The sequence below is a fragment of the Anguilla rostrata genome, chromosome 17 (genome assembly GCF_018555375.3).
Source record: "Anguilla rostrata isolate EN2019 chromosome 17, ASM1855537v3, whole genome shotgun sequence".
Lineage (NCBI taxonomy): Eukaryota > Metazoa > Chordata > Actinopteri > Anguilliformes > Anguillidae > Anguilla > Anguilla rostrata.
The window spans coordinates 10,518,140-10,540,930 of NC_057949.1; the positions used below are offsets into that span (position 1 = coordinate 10,518,140).

At 44.1% G+C, this 22,791-nt stretch overlaps 2 protein-coding genes and 2 long non-coding RNA genes across 5 annotated transcripts; 2 read left to right on the top strand and 2 right to left on the bottom strand.

Annotated features, from left to right (window-relative positions):
• Positions 1 to 125: 125 nt before the first annotated feature.
• LOC135243031 (testis-expressed protein 2-like) lies at positions 126 to 16,895 on the bottom strand. The gene is made up of 12 exons (XM_064314482.1): positions 16,401 to 16,895; positions 10,249 to 11,494; positions 9,280 to 9,492; positions 8,681 to 8,984; positions 7,991 to 8,232; positions 6,327 to 6,485; positions 4,893 to 4,992; positions 4,414 to 4,546; positions 3,763 to 3,900; positions 2,957 to 3,160; positions 2,466 to 2,586; positions 126 to 744 (listed from the first exon to the last, which is right to left on the bottom strand). The coding sequence occupies exons 2-12, from the start codon at positions 11,470 to 11,472 to the stop codon at positions 592 to 594; spliced, it is 2,991 nt and encodes a 996-aa protein (XP_064170552.1). The 5' UTR covers positions 11,473 to 11,494; positions 16,401 to 16,895; the 3' UTR covers positions 126 to 591.
• Positions 14,065 to 15,862, top strand: LOC135243760 (uncharacterized). Its single transcript, XR_010326784.1, has 3 exons — positions 14,065 to 14,526; positions 15,076 to 15,379; positions 15,554 to 15,862. It is a non-coding gene; the product is annotated as an uncharacterized LOC135243760 (long non-coding RNA).
• Positions 16,896 to 18,739: 1,844 nt separating the features above from the next.
• msrb1a (methionine sulfoxide reductase B1a) lies at positions 18,740 to 21,964 on the top strand. Of its 2 annotated transcripts, none has more exons than XM_064316248.1 (4): positions 18,740 to 18,932; positions 19,485 to 19,627; positions 19,939 to 20,074; positions 21,298 to 21,964. In XM_064316248.1, exons 1-4 carry the CDS (start codon positions 18,878 to 18,880, stop codon positions 21,315 to 21,317), a joined length of 354 nt encoding a protein of 117 aa, XP_064172318.1. In that variant the 5' UTR covers positions 18,740 to 18,877; the 3' UTR covers positions 21,318 to 21,964. The 2 variants fall into 2 exon arrangements, with proteins under 2 accessions (XP_064172318.1, XP_064172319.1); XM_064316249.1 differs by having other exon boundaries at positions 18,745 to 18,932; positions 19,960 to 20,074.
• Positions 19,459 to 20,538, bottom strand: LOC135244049 (uncharacterized). Its single transcript, XR_010326886.1, has 2 exons — positions 20,444 to 20,538; positions 19,459 to 20,135 (listed from the first exon to the last, which is right to left on the bottom strand). It is a non-coding gene; the product is annotated as an uncharacterized LOC135244049 (long non-coding RNA).
• Positions 21,965 to 22,791: the final 827 nt, after the last annotated feature.

Consider the following 22,791-nt stretch of genomic DNA (forward strand, 5'->3'; position numbering starts at 1 on the left):
CACACACATGCACATACAGAGAAAGGCACTCAAGCACACGTAGACTGGCATAATTAAAACATGCATGCACACGACCCAGGTCAGGGGACTTCCACTGCAGAGCATTTAAACAGGAAATGAGCCTCGAGACTCCTGCACAGAAACTCTTTATTCTGTTCCAGAAGGATGTGAGGGAAGGATCACACATGCAGGAGATGCAGGGTTCCTTCCTGTACTGACGCCGTGCACCATGGTAACCCATGGTAACTCCATTTTAGAGGCCTATCACAGCTCGAAACTTTGTTTTCACGGCCTTAACTAGCTGCTAACCTGCAAACACTGCAGCCCTCCAGAGCTTTAGTCTAACACCCCTGCACTGCAGGCTCAACTGAGTGGAATGCATGCCATCCCAGCACCAGGCTCCAGAGGGTGCTGTTGTCCACCAGCGCCTAAAAAACAGGCCTGCCCAATCACCAGGCTGCTGTCCGTCACTCATAAGACCTGTGGGTTCAGCGATCAGCAGGCACCAGTCCTCCTCCCTGTCACGAGCCGCTCCGGGCCAATCCGAAGCGCAGGGATACGTTTTCAACACGTCTCCACCCAGGCGTGCCTCTACTCCGATACCAGCTCCTCCTTCTCTGCCACGTCCATGGAGGACTCTCGCGAGCAGGAGGCAGGGGAATGCTGGGAGGTCGGAGGACTGTCCAGCCCAGAGTGCATGAGCGGCAGGTAAATGTCGTCCATGTTCGGCATCACAAGTACTTTCTGCAACAGAAAAAAAACAGGAACACAGCCGAGCAGGCAATTAACCAATCAAATGAGCCAGTGATATATCTAGTGTAGATTTAAGCCTGTATGTAGTGCTTTGAACTATCTCAAAGCCCTTTCCAGGGATTGGTGGAAGATCACCCCAACCATCATCAATGTGAATTTTTCACGTCATTATACTGAATTATTTGCCCCTTCCTGATTTCCTCTTATTGTATATTTGACATACTGATTGGTTTCAGATCTTTTGACTAAATGTAATATCAAACAAAGGGAACCTGAGCAAACTCGAAACACATTTTTTAAATTATTTGATTTATTGAATGAAAACAGTTACCTACCCACCAATTTGTCTGGAAAAAATGAGTGGGCTAAAATTCCTCCACAGCGATGTGAAAGACTGATATCAAATTATTACAGAAAGCGCTTGGTTGCAGTTATTGCTGTGGTGCAACCAGTTAAGTTTAAGGGAGCAATTACTTTTCCATATGAGTGTTTGATAACTTTCATTAATTAAATGAAATAATAATTTTAGAAATGTGTTTTGTGTTTACTCTGGTTCCCTTTGTCTGATATTACATTTTGTTCAATGATCTGAAACCATTCAGTAAGACACAACGTGCAATAATAGAGGAAATCAGGAAGGATATAGCAAATACTTATTCACGGCACTCCAGCTGAGTACCCACAGTACACGACTGAACAGGGTAAAGCCCGACTCACCACCAGCTCGAGAGGCTTAAGTGGATTTCATGAGCTACATTTACTGTGGGTAGCTCAGGCAAGAGGCCATCACTCCACAGACCACTCAGAGGCCAATCAACAGAAGCATTATCCCACTGTCTCATAAAAACACAGAGGCACAATATAGAGTTTCAGACCACAGAAAGCACTTCATAATGGTCTCCATGACATACAGTACATGGAAATGCTAACAATACTAATAATAATCTAACAATCTGCAGCCAAACCACTTGGATATGCTGTTAAAATGGTTTATGATGATGTATTATGAACAGTAAAGGGTAATATGATGCAGAGCTGGTCCACATAAGGGCCCACAGGTCCTGGTTCTGGAAGGCCGCTGGGCCTGCTAGTTCTTATTTCTTCTACAAAATATTTAGTAAATGAAATCCCAAAAACACAGGTGGGTTAAAATAAGTTCACTGCATACTCAACTGCAGTTAACTTATTTTAACCCACCCTTGTGGGTTAAAATAAGTTAGGTGGGTTAAAATAAGTTAACTGCATACTCAACTGCTTTTAATTGATGATTTAAGTGCTGAGTAACAATATAAACCAGCAGACCCTATAGCACTCCATGATCAGGGTTGGGGAGCCCTGCACTGTAATGTAAAGCAGTGTACAACCTCTCCACTGTCCCAATGTTTTGTGTGAGTACAGTATGCTGTTCCTGTAGCTCAAGCCCACCTCTGTGAGGATCTGGCAGACTGCATGTTATCAAGCTCTCAGGTGTGGGATATCTAGGTCAGGGCTACTAGTATCCAATCCCTGAAGAGCTTTAATCCGGTGGATCCTTAAACCCCTAACGCTCCTAGAACCAGGCAGGGAAGCTAAATTGGTATAGTGATTATTTAAGTAAGGTGAGTGGCTGGCCGGTCTTCAAGGACAAAGGGTGAGTGGGCCAGGTTGAGCCTTCAAAAGAAGAGTCCCTGTTATCCTGATGTGCTGTGTGAGGGTACTCTTAGTGTGAACACCTGGAACTCGCGCTGCAGCTTCTTCTCGATCCACTCGGTGACGTGGCTGAAGGTCACCTCCCTCTCGCCCAGCATGGGCCTCACTCTCAGGTCCAATCGCGGTGGAACACGGAAACTGTACCTGTACAGGTACGTACATGTACGCATAAACACAGACAGACACAGCAGCATGCACACACACAGATACGTACGAGAATGCAGCAGTTATACGACATTGTTCAATGTTGAAAGAAGTCAAACTCTTATGTTGTATATCTAACCGAAGAACATCCATGCAAAATCAGTAGTGCTTATAAGATCACTACATGTTTGCCAACTGATCTACTGCCACCCAGCACAGAGATCTGCCTGTTTACTGCACCTCACACTTAGACTTCCATCAATGTGTTTAGGTCAGGGATAAACATATACATATACTTATATAGACTGACTTGTATAGTACAGTAAATATAGTAAAACTCGTATTACTTTCAGTTGGACAGGTGCCTTACCATATTCTGTCAGTAGGGGGCGGTGGAATATTGACAGCCAAAGTTCCAGAGAGCTCCTGCACTTCGACAGTCAGAAGAAGTGGTGTGTTGGACACCTCCTCAATCTTCTTTTTGATGTACTCATTCTCGGTGGCCTTTTGGAAGTATTTGGACTTGGCAATTTTGTCCACAAACTTCAGAATCTTCCTGCTGGTGCTGCAGCCCCTGTGATTGGGCAAGGAAACAGAAAAATGGCTGAATCCCGTGGTTCTCAACCCTGGCCCTGAAAAACTGTAGGGTCTGCTGATTTTAATCAGCCCCTTATTGATCAATGAAAGCAATCTGTTACACGGTTGACTCACCTTGACTAGCTTCTTGAATCTAAATTGATTGTGAAAACAAAAACCAAGGAGAGATTCTGCTGCTCTCCAGAACCAGTGCTGAACACACTGCCTTAAAACTTCTAACCATCCATTTGTCTGATAATTATTGTTTGTTAGCTGTGAACGCTGTTGTGACTAAGTCTGCTAAACATACTCAGTGAACCACAAAACTACATAACTGGCACAACAGCTCCACTGGCTTAAGGTGTCCTTCCAACGGGACCCTCCTCTCAATCACATCATTTCTTGACCCCAACCCACCTGCAGGTGGACAGTTGAAGCTTTGCACTTGGGAGTCTCCATTCTGCTGAAACAGCACAGATACCCTGATCCTTTTAACATCCGGATGGGGTTGTCTCATTCTCAACCTCTATCCGGACACCCATCAAGTTGATATATGAAGCATTGGATCCCCACAGGAAACAGCTCAGTGTCCAACCTTACCCATCAGCACCTGGTGGAGTGCCCTTGTCTCCCAGAACCCCCTGAGGCTCAGAAGGTGGTACTTCCTCTTCATCAGAGGAGCCAGCACTCGAGGACTCTTCATCACTGTCAGCCAGAACACACACTCTGGGCCTGGAGCTGACATAGCATATTCACAGAGTCAGAGGCACACACATTATGCAGATGTACACACACACACACACACACATTATTGTGGTACAGTCTGAGTGTGTATAGTGGTTGGGGCATTGAATTACAGACACCATTCAAATTACATCTACTATAAACCTCTCAACTTGTAAACCTACCGTAAACCGCTCAACTCATACGCCTATATGTCATCTCTTGGGTGTAAAAAGGAAGCTGTACCTGCTACAGCTGTATAGTACAGATATGATTCACGGTGAAGCACATGCAGCAATACAGGTAGCATTGGCAGTCTGGGTAGCACTACAAACAGCCAGACAGCTAGCACTACAGGTAAAGGCACAGGGAGTGATACAGGTATTCGTTCAGGTAGCTGTACAGGTAGTCATGCAGGACAGGTATCAGTACAGTGAGGTAATGTTAGACAGTCATGCAACTAATGGTGAGTCACACCACTAGTTAAATGGCTAAAATGAGGCACACAGGTGAGGGCGTATTTGGTACCTCATGCAGCCAGACTCCGGCACGCTGTCGGCCTCGGCCCCGCCCTCCTTGCCCAGCTTACAGAGGTTCATCTTGGTCTCCAGAGTCATTTGCAGAGAGCCGGTATACATCACCTCCATCTCCAGCCATAGACCTGTACAGAGAGCGAGACACACACACACAGGGGTCATGCTGAGGTCTTTCAATGTGGTGGAACCTGCTTGGCTGACATCCTTCTCCAACCACAGAGCTGTGCAGAGAGACACAACCAGAGTGGCCTTGTGGAATGTGGAAACTGGCCATTGTGCATCCTTTGCCCTATTCAGCCTTAAAATCTGCTCACACACACACACATACACACACAGATTACATTAGGATAACACGATTAAATTTTATGATCTCATGTGAAGACCGTAAATGCCTAATACAGTCACGATGCCCTCTTTTGCCCTGCTGGCTCTGATGTCATTCTGCCCCACCCTCCGTACCCAAAAGCTCACCTCTGTGATCCACTGAGGGTCTGGACATGCTCACCACCTGGGGCATGCAGGTACCCATGTCCAGCTCTGTCAGGGTCAGTTCATTCATAAAGTACGGCAACTGCAAAGGGACATACAGGAAATGATAACTGAAAATGGCATGATACAACAGAAAGTTTGGTCATTTGATGACTGAAGCACAACAGGAAACAGAACAAAATGTACCAAAAAATCGAGCACAGTATAAATTCATATTTGTTCACCTTTTTTTTTTTTGAAGACAAGCTGTGCTTTCCAAAGATTTAGGAAGAAGACCCCTCAAATTCTAACTCTAATTCTATTATAAGTGACATTTAAATTACCACGGCTAAATGAAAAAATAAGAACGAACAGATCAATACTGGGAATAATGCCACTGCTCCGTAACTCAGATGGAAAATAATAAAAATCGTTTTTCTCGCCACTGGAAGAGCACGAGGTGAACGAAAAAGTCGATATGGGAGAAGTCTGCTGAGGTGAGTTATGTGACGGGAGCTGGGAGAGCGAACAAATTCCGTTAAGTGGAGGCATCGCGCTGACTCGGCGGCTCACTGATGCGCGAGACATCCAGCGATATTGCAGTCAGCGTCTATGACAACTCGCCTGCCTTCCCGAACTGCCCCCGCGATTTATTCTGATAAAGAACGAGGAAATACATGTTTTAGCCTTTAGCTGTGTTTTAATTTTTATTACTGACTTATTTTATTAGCTATATCATCGTTCTATTACTGCCCATTACTACATTACGTTCCCTTTTATGACCCTGAAGGTTATTTTCCACATCCTGCTGTGTCATGCCTTTTTATAGTTGCCTCTCGCTTAAAATTGCTTTACTGTTCCTTTTCTATTCGTGTTTTATATGGAAAGCAACTCTGACCATTATTATTATTATTATTATTATTATTATTATTATTATTATTATTTTAAGTGCACATGAAAACAATCTGATGTCCTGACCTCATGTAAATGAAAGAATATTTATTTATGTGTGTTGTGATAATGCAGTTGATGGGAATGTTACAGCAATACAGTCTGGACTAATGATTTAAGCACCCACTGAAGTGATGCACAGTGTGCTGTATTAGCTCTCGGTCCACATCGTACTTTGAGATTATTGGGAAAAGTGTTTTTATGAAGATAAAACCGAAACCAAGCAGGTCCAGAACCCAGAATACTCTGCAGCCCTCTCGGACTGTGGAGGAACCCTGTTTAATAGCATTCTCATGAAAAGACCCACTCTTTCCAAACTGGTCCAAACCAGTCTCTACCAGTAGAAAGGTAGTAGGCCTTTATCTTTCCCACATGCAGTGTCCTGTCAGCTATTTTCAGCACCTCTCCCAGTCCCATCTCCATCATCCCTCCTTCTCCTCTCCTCTATACCTCTTCTTTCTTTCTTAATTTCAGCCAGCTACTCACCCTGATTTTTGTCAGCTTTTTCTGGATTTTGTGAGCCACCTGATTGGCCCAGTACTTCTCACGGAGAAAGTCCCAGAAGATCCGTCCAATGAGTGCATTGATTCCCCGGGTAATGGCGGGCTGGGATTCACCATTGCCGCCAGTGATGGGCTCACAGAACTGAGGGAGCAAAGGTAGCCCACAGGCCAGGAAGAATGTGATTATATGCAAGAACACAGGAACATTTCCGAATACACTGACTAAGGCACTTAAAGGGATACTTCATTTTGGTATGACACAAGTCATTTTGTGGAGCCTACCCCACTGTATGTGTATAGTGTGAATACAAGCAACATCAGCTGTCCCTGCTGACTGTTAATGGCATCATCATTCCTGTCGGTTGTCTGACTCCTAATTCACTCCCATTCATTTTTGGGACCTGCCATTTTAAAACATGTGCCCATATGAATATGGTACTCATATGAATATGTCATTGTGTGCAAGGATACATCACTTAGTTAAAATAATAAAACTTTTCCAGCTCTTATTTTTCTTTCATAAGGCAATAAAATGTTGAAAACAATTCAGATACTTAAAAAACAGAGACCTTCTGACATTTGTACTCTCTTTTATTGATCTATTCTCCTCCATAGATAGTGAGTGCTTTAAAACTATTCATTTTGTCCTGAAAATGAATTGGAGTAAATTGGGAGCCAGACAACTAGGAGGAACGACAATGTTGCTAAATCAGCAAGGACAGCTGATATTGCTAGTATTCATGCTATGCAAATACAATGGGGCAAGCTCCAGAAAATTACTTGTGTTATTTCAAAGTGAAATATCCCTTTATCGTTGAAATGTTACTGAAATTAATTGCACTATTTTGTTTTTGTCTTTTTAAAGGATGAGAATAGGCCATTCAGGCCACAAAACCACATCATTTAGTGTTTAATGTCTAGAGTTCCCAGCACTACAACACATTCTCGTTCTCCACCACCACACGATTCTCCCTAGAAAGCTTTTCCATACGTTAACAGCTTTATGTGAAAACGATGGCTCCTGGCATCAGTGCAAATGCAGTAGTTGTTCAAACTGTGTGAGTGATTAGGTCATTAACATGAAGCCCCTCTGCACCACATGCTGAATGTGCCTGCTCTGCACTCTTCTAAAGAGGGAATTATTACACTGAGTCTAATGAACACAGATGAAGCCAGGCAGAATAATTAGGCCCTTATCGGGTTCAATATTCCGCTGTAATTAAGTGGGCCCACACAAATATAACTACCCACTGGCTTTTTTTAGGAGCATATTCAAGAGCGCTAAAAGGTTTACATGGATGTCTCAAAATGGAAACAGGACTGAACTGAACACCTGACTGCAGGACATTGCAGGTAGGGTAAGTTAGAGGGTAACTGTGTGCGGCCAATGATGCACTTTAACTCACTGCAGTGCTTTTCCCCACCACTAATCTAGTGGAACCAATGTTCTCGTCCAACCACGTGCCTACAAAATGTCTCCCAGCTAGAGTCAAAAATAGCTAACTCTTCTGGGTGAACTTTCTAGCAAATAGACAGAACATTCAAACAGCAACATGTAACAGTATGTTCTGCCTGTTGAATAAGCCATGAGATTATTAACAATAAGATGCATCAGAGCTAGTAATCTTTCAAACTATGGCCAGGCACCTTCTCCTTGGCTGTGGGGCTGTCGCCAGTGCTGTGGGAGGGGCTGGGCGGGGCACTGCCCGCCTCTGAAACCACGAAGCGGGCCATGTAGGCGCTGTAGTCCAGCAGGATCTTCTCCCGGACACTGCCCGCCAGGTCCTTCAGCCGCAGGAGAGAGGGGATGTCCTCAGAGCTCCCCCTGCTGGAGCCTCCACTGCACTGCGCCTGGTCTGTGTGGGTGGAGTCCTGCTGCACTGACATGTCTGCAAGAGGGAGGGGCCAAGTCACTCCTCACATGACACATAGTAAGATTTATGAAAAGGCATGTTTCCTGCTGCTTGTGCAACAGTTCAACCTGGTCTCATATGTTTGCATCACTAAAGTCAGATATCCACTTATCAATACTAAGGGCATGCAACCAGGTTTATTACAGCTGCAGAAGAAGTAAAATTATATGTCTCTGTCAACAATTACAACACAAATTGAGGACAAGGTAGTGTCTGAAATATTCTTTAGGAATGGATAGTCACCCTTCCCAGACATTCCCAGACATTCCTCAGGCACTGATCTAGATCCAGTTTTTCCTTTTAGCTCACAATGGATAAAGTTTGGGTGTGGGAATGGAAAACCTGATCTGAGATCAGCACTCTAAGACGCTTCACAAACACACGCTGTGGTCACTGAGTTTGCCTGGGCAGCCAGATCCCTCACCAGATCTAGATCCGCTGTCCTGATCACAGTCTGCTGCCTTAGAGGCAGAAAGGAAATGCTGAAACCACTCCTCCTTCTCCCGACCCGTTCGGCCAAACAGGAAGAGAGTGACAGGGGCCCCCAACTTGGCAGCAGGGGCCACATCCTGCTCCGGCCTCTCCCCCTGCTCTTCCTGCACCTCCTCTCTGCCCTCCTCCCCCACCTCCTTCTCCTCCTCCACCGCCTCCTCAGCCAGCACCACACAGATGGGGTACTTCTTGTTCCACACCCTCTTTCGTGCCAGTACCGTGGGCAACAGGGACACCTGTAATGGGGGGGGGGCAACAAAAGTAAAACCTTTTTCATATTTCAATATTTTACAACTACCAAAAATACACATACATACATACAGACATACATACATAATGATAACTGATGTAGAATAAATGTGGAATGTGCATACTTTCTTATTCTTATACAGTATATCCCTTCCCCATTGGCCAGCAAACCCAATTTAATGACAAATACTGCACACAAATTCAAGAATTACATCACATGCCTTGACATGAAGACAAATCTCACTGACACCGTTTAGACGAGTTCATTAAAGGGGCACTGACCTTGCTGCCAGCCAGCTGGAACTGGCGTGAGCGGACGAAGACAGCGTTGTGGGCGGGGTCAGGGGTAGGGTCGTGGAAGTTTGCGCGGCGGGAAATGTTAGTGCGGGGGTAGGCTAGCCGCAAACGAGACCCCTCCATGGTTGCATAGACGGAGTGGGTGAGGGAGGGGTGGTACGTTTCAGGACTGTACCCCTGCATCTCATTCATCCAGCCCTACAGAAGAATCGTGGAACAAAGGGCTCCGTTTATTTACCCCAGAATGGACAAAGAGTAACCACAGCAACGATTATGTCACCATCACCAAGGCGAGACTCTCATGACGATGAAGAAGTGGACGAAGGGCAACCATGGTGATAATTGTGATGTCACCGTAACCAAGTTGAGACTCATTATGAGGAAGAAGTTGGGGTGTGCACTGTAGCTCAACCAAAAATAATAGCATTAATTAGGATGGATTTAACCCAGTTAACAGGACGGGGATGCAGGGAGGGGGTTCACACTGCAGTGAACCTCTGGTGAAGATGGCCTCTGGAGAACAGAAGGGAACAATGCCTAGGAGATCTCTGTATTAATTACGTCTGAATACAGCAGGTGATCTGAGAGCCTCTCTGATCTCTTTCATCCTGACTGAAGCACCTGTTCATTTGGCAGGTGATAGTAATGAGGGCTTTGATCCCCATTGAGAGCCAGCAGACAGACAGCCAGAATACTCGCTGCAGGGGAGGGGGATGGTTTTGAGAACTCTTGCTTAGATGAAATTGTTTTTTATTCATAATCTTTTATGTAAGATTGAAAGATTGTGATAATCTACACAGGTCACACACTATTGTATCTTGTAAAGTAAAGCTTATTCTATTCTATTCTATTCTATTCTATTCTATTCTATTCTATTCTATTCTATTCTATTCTATTCCATGTTGACTGAGCAACATGATAACCTCAGTGTCAGGCTCAGGGTAACTGACTCACCTGCAGGATTTTTGGATGGCTCTGCTCCTCACCAGGGGCATCAGCTCGTAGGCTGTCTTGCAGGGAGTGGGGGTCCCTGTGGGGGCGTGGGGAGGAGCGACGGGGTGCCAGGAGCAGAACCACCAGCAACCCCAGCATGAATCCTCCAGCCAGCCCCAGAGCGAGGCCTGCCCAGTAGGAGGGCAGAGGCAGGACGAAGAAGCTGTAGGCCAGCGCCGAAACGTAGAACAACCACCGACCTGATCCTGAGATTGAGGGCCGGGCCGGGCCCCGGGGCCCCTGGACCGGCCGAGGGGCCCCACCACCATCCCCTCCAGCCCTGGAACCCACAATCTCCACAACTTGGATGACATCACCGTATGTGCAGATCTCGTACCTGCTGTCCTGGGACAAGGCGGGGGAGGGGGAGGGACTGGGCACAGAACACCTGGCCCGCCATGCCCTCCTGCACTGCATCTCCAACCCCTCTGCATTACTGTCCTTGGGTCCACCCTCAAAACCAGCCCTGCCCCTGGCCCCACCCCCCACAGCGTCAGTCGCCCCCGGTGCCCGATTCTGGTGGAGCTGCTGCTGCTTGGGGCTGTCCTCCCGTATGATCTTACTGAGCATGCTCAGTGGCTCCTGCATGGCCTCAGAGAACTTGCGCCGTGTGTCCTCCAGCTCTGCCTTGAAGAAGCCGCCGCCCCTGGGCTCGGGCTCAGTGGGGGAGGGATCAGCTGGGGTGGGCGGGGCCATTTCTGAGTCCCCGCCCTCTGGCTCCGCCCTGGGCTGGGTCAGCTGCTTCAACATGTGCAGGTTGAGCTTGGAGTCGGACTTGGACTGAGCCACCTCGGGCTCGCACCGTGAGATCTCGGAGGAAAGGGACTTGACCAGGCTGAGGAGGGGCTTGGGCCGGAGAGAGGAAGAAGGGGAAGGGGATGAGGAGGTCTCTTTGGGGTCAATCTCTGTGGAGAGCGACTTGACCAGGCTGAGAAGTGGTTTGGGCGAGGAGGGGTGGGGTGAGAGGAAGGCGGGGGCGGAGGCACACCGGTCGGTCAGGACAGGTGAGGGCGGGGCCCGGCAGGTGGGCGGGATGGGCCTGAGGGGGATGCCCTCATGCTGGTCTGGGAGAAAGACACAGTCACTGTCCTCAGAATCTTCCCCTGCCCCCCCTCTACCGGTGAGCCGGATCACGATGCCCTGCAGGCCGCCATCGTCCCGACCCCTCTCTGCAGCCTCCGACATCTCTTCACCTTCTCAAGGAACCCTGTGAAATGGCAGGAGAACATCAGCCAGTAGTATAGACTTTGAGTGCATAGGGAATTTTATCTATTTTTACTGCATCATTTCAATCAATATTGAAATTTCACACTATCCCCTCACCCTCTCCGTAAACCTCAACTCATTACACAACTACCTGAAAAATGAAGCTACTATGCCTTGCGGGCATTAAACCTTTAAGTGCGTTACTAGTAGATAAACTTTTTAAAAAGCTTCCAGATACTTCTATTTCACCGTCATGTTTTTGCTATTATGTTATAAAAGCTTTTTTTCTGTGCTCATCTTGCCGCAGGCTCTCACTGCTACATGAAGAGCAACTACCTACTCCAGCCCCAGCAGAGTCTCCGACCTGCCTTTCAGCGAGATGTTGCATAATACGACATAAAGGATTCTGTCTTTATTGTCAGACTGGTTCAGAGCCAGCTCTAGGCCTCAATAAATAGAGAAAGAGAGTAATATATATTTTTGGGGCAGATTCTTCCAAAATGCAGGATGCCGCATGCACTTTAATCAAATGTACTCAGCTGTAAACGCCAAACCTCTGGATGGCAATTCAGCCAGTGAGCAGGCCTATGGAAGTATGTGTAGGGTGAAGCTCTCATTATATTTCCCAAGTATGATATTATCATTTGCTGCCTGTGGGCTTATTTTTTTGACAGTCAAACCACAAATTGTAAATAGGTATTTTATGTTAAAATGAAAAAATAAACGAATAAATAAATAAATAAATGTTTTTCTTCCTCTGCATCTACTGTGTGGGAAAGATAACAATGCGAGCTGAAAAAAAACCCCACATGGTGCAGTTTAGATGCGCAGCCCAAAACAATTCTTTGGCTTTTTACCAGCTAAGGGCGCTAGCCCTTGATGCTAGCCGCAGAAAGAAATATTTAAGAGGAATGCACATTGCATTACATCACAGCCATTTTAGCAGGATGTCTATCATGGCGAACCTTGGCTGGAGCCCAGCTGCACAAACCTCACTCGCAGTTTTTTGGGACGAGGGCTCGGCACTAACTCGCTCAGCTCAGATTATGGATTCATCCCGTCTCCCCGCGGCTTTTAGCATTGTCTGCAGGCAATGCGGGGCAGTGATGTTCTCTCTTTCTCACTCACCCTGTCTCTTTCCTCCCGTCCCAAACTCACTATTTCTCTCTGTCCTCATTTATATATACTGTATGAAATCAGCCATTGAATTGACCTGTTTTTTTTCCGGGAGCCCCTCAAGAAGTGCAGCAGGGATCCAAGTCCGGGCCTGGTCACATCTGAAGGCATTAGTGCCAGACTCACCCATTTTATAAAATGTTGATGTTAAAAAATTAAAAAAATAATAATACAAATAATATTTATGTGGTCATTGCTCTTGTTCAAACTGACCTGCTAAGTTGTCATGCACAGAAATGCAAATTGCATTAGCAACTGCAAAATTGGGAGGATTGGGCACAAGTACAGCAATAATTATCCTAAACTCACGAGTGTACAAACAGCAAAAGAAGAAAATTCAAATGAGTTCACTCTCTTTCTCAGTCTCCTGAGTAATTCTTATCATTTTTCCAGAGGGAAAAATAAACTGCTAAAAGTCAAGTAACCTCTGAGTCATGGACAGATCACAGTGCAGCTGGAAAATGTGTACTAATCCGCCAATGAGGGAAATTCAATCACAGCGACAGGACGATGTGCAGACCAGCAAGGGGAGAGCATCTGAACAAACACATCTCCTGGAACTCTCCTACGGACACGGCAAAAGACACCTCTTTCAAACTGACTTAGAGAGTGTCAAAACATAAACACACCAAGCTTAGAAAGCATCTGTCAATACAAACACACATGGACAATAGACATATTGAAAAAATAAGTCATATATATAGAACCAAAATATATGTGTAAAGCTGTGAACACAAGATCCAATAAAGGCAAACCTGTTCTTTTTTAAAGGCCTGCACAAAGATGGAACACTGAGTCACCAGGTTTTGTTGATATGCACGTTCTAACTCATTAGCTAATAACTTGTATTTAAAGAGCACCTTTCATTGCATTATAAATCTGAATGTGCTGCACAGTGGGCTGAGGAGAGCAGCAGTGAGAAGTGGCTAATTCCATGCTCTACTGTCAGGAGTGTGCTGCAGATGCTGCATGTACAGGCAAACTACAGGTTCTCCATCAACCAGACAGGTGATGAACAGTCAGATGGGGGTTACCATGCACCGCCCTTAAACCTTCCCAAAATAACAATAAGTCTGCAGGACTCTTCACCACAGCCAGGAACTTAGCCTATCTCCAAAGGTGCACTACACACATATAGAGACAGTGCAAAATAAATGTGAGATCCCACATGTGCGATATGTCGTACTAAAAGTCTATTATCTGTGAATTGGGCCCAATACGGCTCTAAAAGTAATGCGTATAATCAAGTCGTAGTGACGGTTCCTGTTGCTGTGGAACCTTTAAACTCAACGTACACGCACCGAGGGGCACATATAAAGAACTAATATATAGATATGTTTAATAACATGTTAACGTGCTGAGATAGGCAATAATATATAGTATAAATATGTAACGTAAAAGGTGAATACACAGTAAAATGTTCGGTATTAAATCAACCAGGCCTATATGGTCCCCATTGCACTCTTATGTAGGCTACTCTGTTGAATTAACACTGGATATTTCACTGTGTAGCTAGCAACGCATGATTTGCAACAAGCTTTAGCCCATTTGTGTGCGGCCTGCTTACAGCTCGAAAACGTCATCAAGCGGCAACAAACAAAAACAAATTTGATATTTAAAAAAAAGAATAGACTAACGAACACACAGTAATACAGGAACACGACAACGAGAGCTCCTCCTGACAACCAAAAGAGTAGAAAACCAAAAATAAGGAAAAACGATAATTTCCGGGGGTTTTTTTACACGCCGTAGACAGAACGCCCGAGTAAAGGCTCCAAACAGACTGACAGCAAACAGTCAACGGCAACAGCAATTGCTTCGTGGACAGCGAATCGGAATTTCCAGGTTGCAACAAAGGTGAGCTCTTATCCAAAGTTCATTTTTGGTGACTTAGAACGTGCAAATCAACAGTGGTAACTCAGTGTTCCATCTTTGTGCAGGCCTTTACAAAAGAACATACTGGATCTGAACCGTCGCACTGAGTTTAAACAATTATCTGAAATATTTTTCGAGTCGACTGTCGTTAATGGACTTGTGTTTACGGCTTTACGCATTTATTTTGGTAAGCAATCGGTGGCTTTGTCAGTATGCTGACGCTTACGTAGCCAAGAATCAAAAGAAACGTAGCCTGCAGTAGGCCTGTCCCTGCTCTAATCTATTACAGATTCAGAGCGACTGAGTGCAGAAGCCATCCATTTACGTTACAAAACCGATAAAAGCCGTCTGAGATCATTGTCATTTTTGATAACAGACAGCCTTCGGAGGTTTGGCTGCATCTTCCCTCTGTCAGAAAATTTCTCCTGGCAAGAAAGCAATGGGTAAAATCTGTCTTTCTAAGTCGTGTCTTGCATGTGCATGGGCTTTTTACTAAATCTCTCATTTCTTTTTTTATGCAAAATGCCACAGTCAGGCTCAGCTCCATTTAGCCTGGGGCACTTAACAGGATGTGTGGTACAGTACAGGGCACTACTGCTGATGGTCCAGGCCAGCCTTAATTTTGGGAGAAGCCATTCAAATCAGGATGTGCTTCAATGAGGCCAAGGAGGCAGGAAATATACTACCCTGGGGCACTGAGACACCAAGGTACTGCTAGCGGGTCATCAAGGTGATCCCTCACCAGTATGACAGCCAAGGTCACCCGAGGCCAAGGCGATACTTCAAACCATATGAGACATGATGACTTCAGGATTTACGGTGCTCTCGATCACAGGTAGATATCTACAGATGTTTTGTTATACTTCTTGGATGAAATGTTGACTTTTTCCTAACATTGTGAAGCCAAAGGCAAATTTCCACACTCTGCAGTGGTTTCTTTTATATGCCTTACATTGCTGAATCATTTCCCCACTCCCTCACTTGAAAAGTGGCTGTCTTCTTCTGACAGAAAATTCATGTAACAGCCATGACCCTGAGCCACAAAGTGGGGAAAAATAAGAAATCTGTAATCAGAGACCTGGACCAGAATACAGATCTGAGCTCAAGCTGGTTCACAGGAAACAGGTGAGTACACTCAGAGCAGATCATGGAGATCAGAGCGTTTCGTTCTGTACACCACACCTGACTGACTGCCCTCTTTATTGCCTTGGACTGCACAATCACTTTGAAAAACAGTCTCTGCCGTCCAGGCAGGCTGTGAGATGTGACTGGAACAGATTAACGATGCTCCAGCAGGGGTTGCCTGATTGATGTCTTGTCCTTGAGGCTTGACAAACAATCTTGTGTGTAAGGGGGGGGGGAGTGGGGGCAAGGCGATTACCTGCTCATAGTGTAAAATCAGTTTTCCATCAGATGAGTTTGTTTCCCAATGTATTTTTCCTTGTTGGAGCGGTTTTTTTTTTTTTTTTTTGGAGAAAAAAAGATTGCATTCCTAATATACCCCATAATCTCTCACACAGACACATGTCCCAGTCTTATTTTGTTTAGGGTGCTGAATCAGATTGGAAGTTCTCATAGCTTGGAGCCACACCTGCAAACATATACCTTACGGGCCAATTCACACGTGAGGAGACATGCAAGAAAAAATGCAGCTATGTCATCAGTATAAACAATGAAACTTGTCTTTACCTGTCTTTAGATAGTTTGAAATTTTTCACAATTCAATGAATGTGCCTATACACACGAACTATAAACATCCAAGGTGCCTCTTGTTTCCTTTTTCACGAGAGCCCTCTGCCCACAACCTATACCACCTAGGAGCACCTCCACTTGCATAGCACACGACCCAAACTCACCTGAATGCGCATCAGCTCTTTCCCATTTTATTTAGGCTACATTGCATGGCCCGGCTTCATCGTTGCAGTCCCGCGCGTTGTCGGTCTCCAACGTGACTAATGGCGATGGTTTGTATCCAAATCCGTCGGGTTGGAGCCACGTTATGCAGCACAGTACGGCAAATCAGCGCATTCCAGTTGGTGCGGGGCAAAGTGACAAACGCCGAGGACCGACTGCATCAGAGAAGAGCCGCAGGTTTTAACTTTTAACCTCGAACGACAGCTATTTAACAAGACGCGAAAAACTAAAAACGGCGACCGCAACTACCCGAGTGTGTCCTACTACAACGTGGCGTGCAGACTTTAAAATCGACGTCCTGTACTTAATTCAAAAGCTCGCTACACAAAACGCAGGTCTATACACACTCGTCGTACTGTACCGCAACATCGCTAATGCATATCACCGCCTCCCTCCCTCGCGCTAGCTGCGGACACCTTAATCTTATTATTAAAGACATGGCTGCTGCGACGCGCTCTAATCCAGATTATGCGATGATAGTGGCTGCCTTCACCTTTTGGTCACTCGAAAAAATCGTCACGCGCTCAGCCTCCCCTCTTACCTTACCCGTCCGCTAAAACCGTACAGTTTATCTACAGTACACTGTACATAACGCGTACAAGTGCTGTCTTTGATAAACCGGCACCTACTTTCTCGTGGTCCTCTAGGCAGAGCAATCTACGAGAGGTTATATAATTTAACCTAAAATTCCTAAAATAATTACTCAAATTATTAAAAGCAAAAATAATAGAATTGTTTTCTACATTTTATTGTTCCTATTTCTTATTCGTGGTTTTCATTTTTGGAATACTATATGTTTATCGTAAAGAAATAGCCTATTTAATGTTGTAAATCACAAAAAGCGCCCTATATGATGCGTCAGTCTCTGAGAGAATTTGGTGTATTTTTTGCAGTTCTGTCTCGGCTGTCATGATTTGAATGGAAAATTAATTAAAATGATCATCACTCAACAGTACAAATTATATATATATATATATATATATATAATCAAGGGTTACTAAGTGCTCTGTATGTATCTAAACCACATTTACTTAAACATTTATGTCCATGTAAAAAATAAATAACAGGCATACATGCAATAGATATAATAAAGTTGGACTTCTAAGACTTAAACAAATATTTAAGTAAAGTAACTGATTTCTGTTTTTTAAGGTTTTAGTGAATTTGAATGTTATCTTGTTACCACTGGTGAGATCACAACTGCGCATTGGCATAGGCTATTGCACAAAATAGCCAATAAAACAGTCCTTTTAAGCAAAATGCTTAGTGCAAAATCAAGGCAGATATCGTACCTTTAACTAAAAGAGTACATATGGTAATTTAACACCCAGAATTATGCTGAGAAAGAATTCCATTGTGGTTGTAGCTTTGCTTCTGTTTTACGATACTCATACTAAGAGATGTGCAAGGTTTTGCAAGGCGACTCAGTACCCATTCGTGCTGCACTGTTGACCCTTTCTCCTGAGTGGTGAAGTAAAGCACAGCCCAGCGCACTACACAGTCTCAAAACGCAGCAGCATATTAGCATGGCGCTCCTCCAGGGCTCCAGGCTGCGCAGTTTTACTGGATCTAAATTTGGCTCTGCATGAGCAGCAGTTTTAGTCATAGCCACAACTTCTTCTTGTTTTACTTCTTCCTTTCTTGTGATAATAGTAATTATTATTAGGCAGACATTATAATCCTGATCCCCTGACATTTGTAGTATGGTATGAGACACTCAGTGCACAGAAATGGAAAGCATTATATCATAAGTGGAGATACTCTAAAGGTAAAAAAGAAAAAATAGCGTCTGGTGGGACTGTGTGGCACAATCTCTATCCATATTTTCATGTTCCATACTGCTAGCGGTTTGATTTCTGGCCGAGGTCTTTTCTGTGATCCACTCTTTATCTGTATCCACCTCAGCTTTCCCCTGTCTGAATAAAGGTAAGAACAAACAACAACAACAACAATAATAATAATAATAATAATAAAGGGTGCCAGCAATTGTCTCATTTAGAAATGTGACTATGTCATACTGAAGTAATCTTAAAACCTAACCATCTTTATTATATTTGCAAATTAAGAATATGTCATTTACGGAATATGTAACTATAAGCAAAATATTCTGGTGGCTACCTGACGGCTCATTCAGGGAGAAAATAATCCTGCAGAACTATTATTATTATTATTAGCAATAATTTAGATTTAGAAAAATTTCAGCAAGTGGCAGCAGAAATTGTTGGATACACTGCCATCTTGTGGCACGAATTTTAACCAGGTTTTCGGAGAGGCGTGGCCCGCCGAGGCAGAATGATACGTGACTTGAGGCATAGTCTGCTGTCAGTGAAGTGAGACTCTGGAGGTTGGCTTACAGTAACTTAACAGTAAAGTTATTTTATCGTTGTAGCGATCTTGAAAACAGACGGCTTTTCTCAAAATGTCATTTTGTTCATTTAAAGGAGGCGAAGTTTTTAAAGACCACTTTAAACCCGGTAAGTGGACTTTAACTTCCTTGGTTAACTACCAGCCAGCTTAGGTAACAATCTAAAAATACTCTGAATTGTTGAGTGGTGTAAGTTATGAAACTAACTTTCTTAGACTAACGCAAACAAGGAATGCCACTTCTGTGTTGTTGTTTTTCCACGTAGCTTGCTAACGTTAATACATAGTTTGAAAAGGGCTTTTAAAAAAGTCAAATTTGAGTGGATCCGATCCTAATACATTATACATGTCCTATTTTTTTTATACAGTCTATGGTCCTGGCTTTAAATCGTTTTAAAATTAATATTAAGTACGCTAGCAAGTTATGTACTGCTGACTGACGTTAGGTGCAATATATTAATATATTGTATAGAAGAACTACTATAACTGCTAGTTAGCTAACTTCCCCGCTAGCTAGTATAGTATAGTAGTGTTTAGCCTACTGTGGATAGAGTTGACAGCAGTGAGCTAGCTAAATAAACTAGCGAGCTTGCTGGTGACTTTTTAGTATTAGCTCATTTCCATTTTGGTCAGCTACAGTATGTATTTACCGTCTTCCAAAGGTATGTATGCGTGTTCGAAATGTGGACACCAGCTGTTCAGTAGCAGGTCCAAATTCGAGCACTCTACCCCGTGGCCGGCCTTCTCCGAGACCATCCGTGAGGACAGCGTGTCCAAAAAAGAGGAGAAATGGGGAGCTTACAAGGTGAGCGCTCAAATCCGAATCTTGATTTCCTCACTGGTGTTCACTTTAACAGAAATTGATAATGGACTTTTCCTGGTCGCAGTACATAACTTATCTGCTATGATTGAATCGTGTAAATAGGCTTTGGATTGGTCAGTTTTACTCCAGGGTTTTGAATCTGAAACCCGGATAACAGCCCAGTTTGTTGTGTACACAGCTTCTTCTCTCTGTTGCTTTTGTGTACATTTAAGATGATATGGGTATGGGTATGGCTGTATTTCCGATGCACTGTGTTGTGTTTTAAGTATGCAGTGTTCTCAGTTTAGCTGTAGCCTAGGTGTGCTGAGTTACAGGTGTCCTGTGGCAAGTGTGGGAATGGACTTGGCCATGAGTTCCTAAATGATGGGCCGAAAAGAGGAATGTCCCGCTTCTGAATATTCAGCAGCTCGCTGAAGTTCATCCCTAAAGGTGAGGCCTGTAGCAGGCTGTGCTACATCGTGTGTACAGGAAACTTTGTGGAGTCTTCCATCTAAAACAAAAATACAACACCGTACAATTTTATGTTTGAAAAAACAAATGTTCCAGAACATTCAGTCTTAAAAAACACAACATTCTAGAACTTTGTGTTTTTCACCCTGATAGTGAAAACTAAACAGGCATGTCCTCAAGGCAGGTGTGCCATCTCTTAGGTTAAAGTAGACATGGGCAGAGACATGCAATAACATATTGCTTGCAGCAATGTTGCATCGATTCTCCCTTAGCCTGAGAATGTAGTTAGCCAGGCATGGCACTGTTGCTGAGATGCAAAACAGGTGAATGCGCGGTTGTTTCTCTTACGTTGTAAGTTGCTCTTGACAAGTGTCTGCTAAATGAACACATTGTGATGTAGTGGATCCCAGGGCTCTCCTTGGGTACCGCCTGCCGGATCCAAGTATTTGATGTGTTCCACCTCAAGCACACCTGTTACAACTAATTAAGCCCTTGATTAGTTGTATCAGGTGTGCTTCTGATGGAACGCATCGTATGCCTGGATCTGGACGGAGGTACCTGAGGAGAGGTTTGGGAACCACTGATGTAATGTAATTGGACAGGCACTGATTCAGCACCTTACAAAGTAAAACCCCAGGGGAAAATTGGTTTCCTGCCCAGAATACTTCACTTAGACAAACTGGAGCCCCGACTTGTACTGAGAATAGTCTCACATGAACAAAAAATGGTTCCAAATGTTGGCACTGTTGTTTGTTGAAATGAACTATTTTTGGTGGGAAACTGGGGTTTTCCTCAGCATTTTAATTCAAGACTGGTGCTGTACATTCCCATTTCAATGTATATTATATGCTTGGTACAAAGACAAGTAACAGGATGTCATGCAGGAATATAAAAAAATTCTATATTAATAAAGGGGGGGGTTATTAGTCTCATGGGTCAACAGATGAATGACTGTTATCACTGATAGCAGAGTGAGGTTTCATGAAGCCTCAAATGGGAGGGGCTGTCATATGCTCCTTCCAAAATAATTTTCCATTGGTTAAAAATTTAAATGGGACTAATGGTCAATTTTAGGTTTGGGTTGATGAAATCTCTCTTGCCTATCCCTAACCATTGACGACCATTACTAATGCGCAACTGTAAGTAGTAGGCACCTCCTCTAACTCCACCAGTGCTCTCTGCGTTTTGTTTTGTGTGTCCAGACAAAGTGGACGGACAGTAAAGCGAGACGGTCTCCCCAGGAGGGTCGGCGTGCGGAAGGAATGTGTTGCCCGGTGACGGGCGGGGAGCTTAATGATGTGATCTGGAGAAAGCCCTGGAATTGGGCGTCCACGGCACGGATGTTCAACACGCTCCCGCCAGGAAACCGAGCTGTATCAGAGCAGAGCCGCTTTTATTTTCACACCGCAAACACGCGTGCACCTATAAACACACACACTGCGTCTGGCGCTGTGCTCAACGCTCAGGTTAATTATTGGCTTATATTCTGTATCATTGAAACCAAACAAAATGATTAAAAGGGGTCTGATTTCTTTATTTCTTTCTCTTACACAAATAAATTAAGCAATAAAGATAATTTTAATTAAGGTAATTATGAGTGGGGTTGCATTTACACTTTTACACTCACTATTATTGAGCTGATTATCAGTCACTTTGTGTGGTGATTTGGCCATTGGATATTATATATTGGTACACTCAAGCCAAGGCAAGGTAGATGCGGAATACGTAATGGTCCTTTGAGTGCTTAACCAAAGCCTATTTTTAGTTATTTAATATAATGTCTTCACAAGAAATGTAAATACTGTCTGTTTAAATACATTAACTGTACTGGAAGAAGCCATTTTGTAAATTAAATTATCAATCAATCAGCGCTGCTTTTGTACATTGTATTATTCAGAAGGTTGAAAAATAGGGGTAAGCACTGTTTATGACAGTGTCCAGGATTGACATGCTAATTTCTTGTCAACTGAAGTTGGATAAAAAACATGCAAGTCTGAAGTCTGCAAATGAATTGAAAGCATGTAGTCTGCTGTTTTCACCTGTACATGGCAGTCTTGTACAAGTGTTGACAGTCCGTGTGACTTGTTAACTGTGTCTACAGCGGGGATGTAAAACTCGGAATCCTGGAGGGCTGCAGGGTCTGCTGGTTTTCAGTGAGTTTCAGCACAACTGATTACATGAAGTCATTGATTGCCAAGAGTCCACCCACCTTCTTGGCTACTGATTGACAGGAAGCTACAAGTACCAGCTGATATTGTGGCTCTCCTGTGCAGGAGTATGACACCCCTGGTCTACAGTCCTAGCATTATTTGAATCTTAAAGAACTGCAGCTCACTGGCAAGTTTAGTTTAGGAATACATTTAATATATGGAGTATGGTAGTGGCCTTTTGAAACATGACATAACAATGGAGATGGGGAAAAAAAAATCTACAAAGTGTCAAAACTCTAATGCGTGAATGACAGAACTGCAGCTCGGTGCTATGAAGTGTTAAATCAGACACGTAATGCCTCAGATATAGTTCACAGGGTTCAGACCTTTTTAAGCCAGTCAAAAAATATTAAGCAGGAGTGGTACCAGGTATCACACTACAGTTGAATGCTCAACCCAAATTCAATACTGCACAATTTAAAACATTTTCAGCCAGGAAAAAAATTGGTGAGAACACGTTGACTGTCAATCCCTGTCCAGTTGGGG

What these genes read in the sequence shown, in the direction of transcription:
- LOC135243031 (XM_064314482.1), bottom strand. Translation starts at nt 11,472, where the DNA reads ATGTCGGAGGCTGCAGAGAGGGGTCGGGACGATGGCGGCCTGCAGGGC. An exon ending in GCCATCCAAAAATCCTGCAG is followed by an intron (nt 9,493 to 10,248) that starts GTGAGTCAGTTA and finishes ATTCTTCTGTAG; the next exon opens with GGCTGGATGAATGAGATGCA. An exon ending in ACCCTCAGTGGATCACAGAG is followed by an intron (nt 4,547 to 4,892) that starts GTGAGCTTTTGG and finishes CTCTCTGTACAG; the next exon opens with GTCTATGGCTGGAGATGGAG.